This window comes from Penicillium subrubescens (assembly GCF_028828155.1).
Source record: "Penicillium subrubescens strain IBT 31985 chromosome Unknown utg000009l_segment0_segment0, whole genome shotgun sequence".
In the NCBI taxonomy this organism is placed as follows: Eukaryota; Fungi; Ascomycota; class Eurotiomycetes; order Eurotiales; family Aspergillaceae; genus Penicillium; species Penicillium subrubescens.
Window position 1 is genome coordinate 8752 of NW_026643159.1, and position 5885 is coordinate 14636.

Sequence of the window (5885 nt, forward strand, 5' to 3'; positions counted from 1 at the left end):
GGCAGGTTAATTCCACAACCTTCTGACCGTATCAGCGCGGTGTGCAGGAAAGAGGGGTCAGCACGAGCACATGGTCGATAACGAGGTATTAAGAAAGATTAATGGGCCGCTTCCCATTCGGTGCTCACTTTCAGGATCCAAAAGCACACTACAAGACCTGCCGTTTACTAGGCAAGCTCTAGTAGCTTATGCAGTATTTCATATTGTCTTGAACCTAGGGGTAGGGTGGTCAGTGCTAAGGGTAAGACCAACTGACAGCTTTGATTGTTTGACGCACAGATGCGCCTCCTTACTTTTTCTCTCCCTTTTCTTTCATCCCCACTTCACCGCCAATTTAATTTTCCCAACACCCCTCACTGTCCACCAATATTTTTGAACCGCTTCTCAAGCTCTCTAAACTTCCTCATTTTCACTTGGCAGACGCCAAACGAAGCACTGCTTCTACAGAAGTCGAGAGTACCAGCTACTCTGAGTTATAACCAATATGTTTGACTTTATATTCGAGTGCATATTTGGAACGCCGTCGAACAGGTCACTGTCTCCTGCCAATCATAGATCGCCCGAGTCCGTTGCTTCCGAAATCGTCACCAAGATCCTCAAGGCCGACACCCGCTGTTCACTCCAAAAAGAACTGAACGAGCTGATTCGCATCAACGGTTGGTCCGATACCGTAGCGAAGGCCATTCTGGATGGCTTACAGAATGCAATTGAAAACGGAACGGAGATGGCCCGGGCAGCGACAGAGGCTCTTGCTCAAAGCAAGGAAGCTGCTGCCAGCTTTGCAACAGATCATCCTTTCTATGCCACATTGATTGCACTTGGTGTCCTCGCATTGTTGATGCCCTGGGCTCTTGAGATACTCGGCTTTGGGGAATTCGGTCCAATCGAAGGTTCGTTTGCGGCAGCATGGCAGAGAACGTATGCTGGGTATGTGCCGAAAAGAGCTTTGTTCGGGTATTTTCAGAGACTAGGGATGAAGTGGAATTGGAGTCTTTGAAATTCACGTACCCCGGATTATTGGAGATGTTATGGTTGGATTACCATCCATAATCTCTACCTGGCTGATTTGTACGAAGCGTAACCTGCGAAGCTAATCTTGTTGATCTTCATTGAGCTTCATTCTAATTTTTTGTGCCTTGGATTTCATTTGTTGCGGTTTCTGTGCTAAAAGCCGCGACTTGAGAGCAGCGAAAGATATCAAGCCATATCCCACAGTGTTTCTTTCTCTACCTACTGAGTGAAATCGACGTATCCCATCCAATCACCATCTGAATTGGTCTACTGTGCGTATTCTCCCCTTAAGCGTGGCCAATGAGAAGTAGAGTTTCTGTATCAAAATAGCTGCACCACAACTAGCACGAAGAGCAGAGTGAAACTCAGCCACAGGTTGACTCCGAAATCCACATGTAGATCAGAGCTCCGTGCATGTATAGACTCCCAAAGCCACACTGAATCAATAAGTTGTCAGCAGGGGTGCCAGACCACCAGCTGGTGCGCTTGACAGGTCTTCGCAACTGCGTGGCTCTTCCTTTCTGATAGGTAATATCACCTTTTTGATAGACTGTGTATCATGAACAGAGACTTACCGCTGGTTGCCACGTTCAAAATTTTAAACGATGTACACCCAGGCTTGAGCGACTGCGAGGCTTATTTCGGTGATCACTCCGTCAAACAGAACCACAGTATTTTGACAATCAACCCACCTTTTTCAGCGTCGCGTGTGACGTATCTCATATAGTTACACGCCATACGGACATAGGCGTATACAGAATGAGAACGGCGAAAACGTGTTCAGACGTGATTAACCAGATTGCATTAACTCTGCGCACTAGCAACCGCGGACTATGATGTTGACGCCACCCATGCCATTATTCCTAGGTTTGTTTTGAAAAGACTAGGGGCATATGAGAAAGTGGAAAGAGGAAAGTGAAGACCACGGAAAAGGTATAGTGATACTGGAAGTGAATGGAAGCTACGAAGCTTCTTATATACACTCCACTCCCCACTTTGAATGAGCTGTCAGCAAGTGCTAGCGCCAGACGTACAGACAGGACAAGCGATTGGACAAGAACTAGACACCGATATTTGCACGAAAGTCAGTGTAATCATCAATTCACTCACAATAGGGAATCTCCTGCCTTCTTCTCTTCCCAGCGCGCGTTCCATTTTCCGTTTAATCAAGAGAAATCTTTTCCAGTTCTCAAACCCACTCTAACAGTTGATAATAATCCAAATTTATAGGAATTCGGTAATTTCCCATATAATACATTGAGCTGTACATGCTGAAAAAAGCCCAGATCCTTGCCTCCACCAGGTCATCCGATGCGTGACTTTCTTCAGCTATGTGAGCGACTACCCTCCACGCCAACAGAGATTGAATCATTGCGGATGAACAAGCCACCCTTATGCGTCAAGGGCTACAATTAACACCTCTTGAAGAGCTAGATCTCCGAATGAAGGCATTATTCGATAAAGGTCCTTCATATGCATCCATCAAGATCCATGCACTTCAAATCGCTGCTCTAGAAGGACCCGCAGTGGCGAATATAAAAAGTGCGCGCCGCCTACCCCCAATCTTTATCAAGGCCTTTCGTTGGGACACTTGCAAGCTCGCTTGCACTCTTATTTTTTTGCTTGCCCGTTCCTCTAATAAGTCGCTATATTTGAGGCTCTCAAATTTCAAAGTCTGTCTTTGGGTATACTTCCAACTATAGCAGATATAGTCAAGTCTCCATCAGCTGTCCTTTCAAAACATTTTGCGAAAGGAAAAAAGGCAGCTATTGGCGGCAAAGTTGGGAAAGCAACCGTTCACGGTGTTAGCTTAGTCGATATTGAAACGATCGACAGAGCAGAAAGGAAGTCTTCTGATATGCTCTATTCGTCCTTTGCGCATTGCTTCGTTCTAGCAATCGGTGGAGAAGGGTTTCGTCTTTAACGACCTTTGGGAGAGCATGACTACCGTTTAGATCAATATCTCATGGCGGGTGGATCCAGACTTTGTCCTTGGAGGACACTCAGAAGCTTTTGAAACTATTCACAAAGCTGGTGCGTTCTGAGGCATGTCATTCTTGAATCCTCGATCTGGCGTTGCGGTTCTAACAGATGATAAGAGGGCCAATGGTCCAAAGATCTTAATGATGGCTAAAAGAATATTGTGTTGAGATAAATACAAATGTGTGGTAAAGGGAAAGCACAGGAGTCCATTGTTCCGGTATACCGACCTTGGGTCAGGATTTTCGAGAATGAGAACGTCCAGGTAGCTCATTCTAAGAAGTGGACCTGTATTCGAGAGATAGGAGACAAGAAGGCTTGCAGAGCATTAATTTCGCGTGAAAAAGAATGTACAAGTCGTCAAAAAAAATCCTTGAACTTTGAGATATCTGTTGCAGCTACATGGGAACCAAATTTGCATTTCCACAGGTCTCCTTAGCCTTCTTATCTCCCCGTCTGAAAACACAGCGTCAACGGCCTGTGGAGCCGATTACGCCGCCTAACGAGGCAGTATAATGACGGAAAAACGTCGTGTTTACCAACAAGTTAAATCATTAAATCACGATATGTTTCTATTTAGCTGCAGATTTAACTTGGAGCCGAATTTCAGATTGATATGTGAGTACCAATCCCGATTCTAGGGCGGTTAAATGTTTCTCAGTTTACTGATGGGATTGGACAGGCCAACGGGGGCTAGGGTTCCTAGACTTAACAGTCGATACATTGCGATGGTCATTAGCTATATGACAATTGTAAATAGCTTAGAATTTGGGGATGAATGACACTCGGACACTTAGGGATCACCAGTTGAACTGTGAAGCCGTTGCACATTGTTCAACCGAGTTCGCCTTACTGACCGAGTTAGTACATATCCCGTCTAAGGGACTATGGCATTGACATTTTTTGACCTAACCCGGTCCATTCGTCCACTTGCCCAGGACCACCGCCGAGCAGTTGTGCTTTCGACCACCCCAATACCAAGTAATCGTGCGTCGAAAGATGTCAGTATGCCGTGCGGTCCACCTGCATCATAGAGCGAGAAGGTTTGATGCCTTACAAGAGTCTATGTCTGAAGACATTACTCTTATTCGGGTTCCATGCCTTGCACATGTGATTCAGCTTAGTCTGAATGAGCTACTTGGTTATATCAAGGCTTGCCCGCTCAATGAATCAACAGAGACGCGATGGAATGAGCAGCGATCACAGTCCACGCGTGCTAATTCCGGGAAGCTTGATATTGCTGATACACTTTCGAAGGTAATATATATTCCTCAATTCTCTTTATATACATTACTAACTATTGTTACTATTAGATTCGAAATCTTGCTGTTTATATAAACGCAAGCCCTCAACGCCGAGTGACATTCTACAACCTACAAAGCGATATTGTTAAGATTATGCCTTTACAGGATGTGAAAACGCGTTGGAACTCAACATTCTTAATGCTTCAACGTGCAAAGCGCCTACGGCCAATCTTCCAGCATTTCTGCACTCAGATTCACACCAGTATGCGATCCATGAAGTGGTTCAAACCCAAGAAGAACCTCACGGTATCTCCAGTCTGCATCAATGAAGTAGCCGGTGATAGCCATAATGGCCTAGGTAAAGGGGGAGGTCCAGCAATCAAGGGCAATAGATATCCTTGTCCTTGCGGAAGTGTTCGTAAGGTTCCTTCTTGTTGGTCTTGTATAGAGGCCTTAAGCCGGCGCCGTATCGTCTTTGCTGAGGGGATAGATAGTGTAAGAGGGGCGGATTGGGCTTGCTGAATCAATTTATGAAATGCGGGATGTTCAACTAGCTGAAAGGGAAGCCGTGTATCCGCAATAAAGGTAAGAAGGCCCTGCTCCCAGCCTTCCTGAGAGAATTCTTCGACGTCCGGCACATTCTACTTATAGCAATTAGAGCCTAAGTAATTATAATTGTGTAGAATATCTACGTACCTTTTGTAAAAACCGAGTTTAAATGGGGTTATAATCTTTGACTGCTATTTGGAGTCATGTTTTATACAAATCTAAGGGGTTCTAATAAACCTAAATAAAATATCTTAAAATTAATATTTGAGTAAGACAAAATTTAGAAGGAGAATTCACAATTAAAGGTGGAAAGATAAAATTGTAGAATTCAGCTAAAGTATAGACTCTATACTTGTAGGTGAAATATATATTTCTCTTATAATACACATGAATTACTAAAATGTCCTTCCACTACAACCCAAACCTGGATTCTAGTGTTTTCATTTCCTAAAACTAGTATAGGGTATATTGTAAATAAGATATATATAATGATTTCCTAAATTTACATATGGTTGTGAAGAGTTGTTGTGAGTAAAGAGAAGGGTGAACAAAACAACAGTAAATAACAGTAATTTATCAAATGAATCATCCATTTTGTGCAGCTCAATTAGGGAATAATTATGTATTTGCGGGTGACACAGGTCGGTGAGGGTAAGTCTTGGCGGAGCAATGCGGGTTGAGGGTCGGTTCCCAATTCCCTCTGAGAGAACCGACCCGCATGCGGGTCGGTGTTCAATTCTAGTTTGAGGGACTCGGTGCGGGTGAGGGCGAGGTCTAGTCGTAAGAATAACAGACATCATCAGTTACACGTAGGCAGGGCAGACATTTATCCGTTACCCTTTCATTATCATCACATGGATGTGGAAAGAGAGAATAGACTTTGACGTTCAGTAGCCGATTACACTTTTTCTTGGTCATCCGCTCCACGTCAGTGTAGATTAACTTTAACCTCTTACTCGTTGACACCGATTGGTTATATGCATGTGGAGTATGATTTGACCGAGATGAGGAACCGCGGTTGGCGAAACCACTGACGAACTTACCAAGGTCGCCGGTTCGGATGATCTACGTGAGTCATGTGGCGTACCCGGAAGCGGCGAC

General features: G+C 44.4%; 1 protein-coding gene across 1 annotated transcript; it reads left to right on the top strand.

The window, feature by feature from the left end:
• Positions 1–484: 484 nt before the first annotated feature.
• N7473_011110 (uncharacterized protein) lies at positions 485–997 on the top strand (the record flags this gene model as incomplete). Its single annotated transcript, XM_057157049.1, has 1 exon — positions 485–997. The coding sequence occupies one exon, from the start codon at positions 485–487 to the stop codon at positions 995–997; it is 513 nt and encodes a 170-aa protein (XP_057004171.1).
• Between the last annotated feature and the right edge of the window lie 4888 nt (positions 998–5885).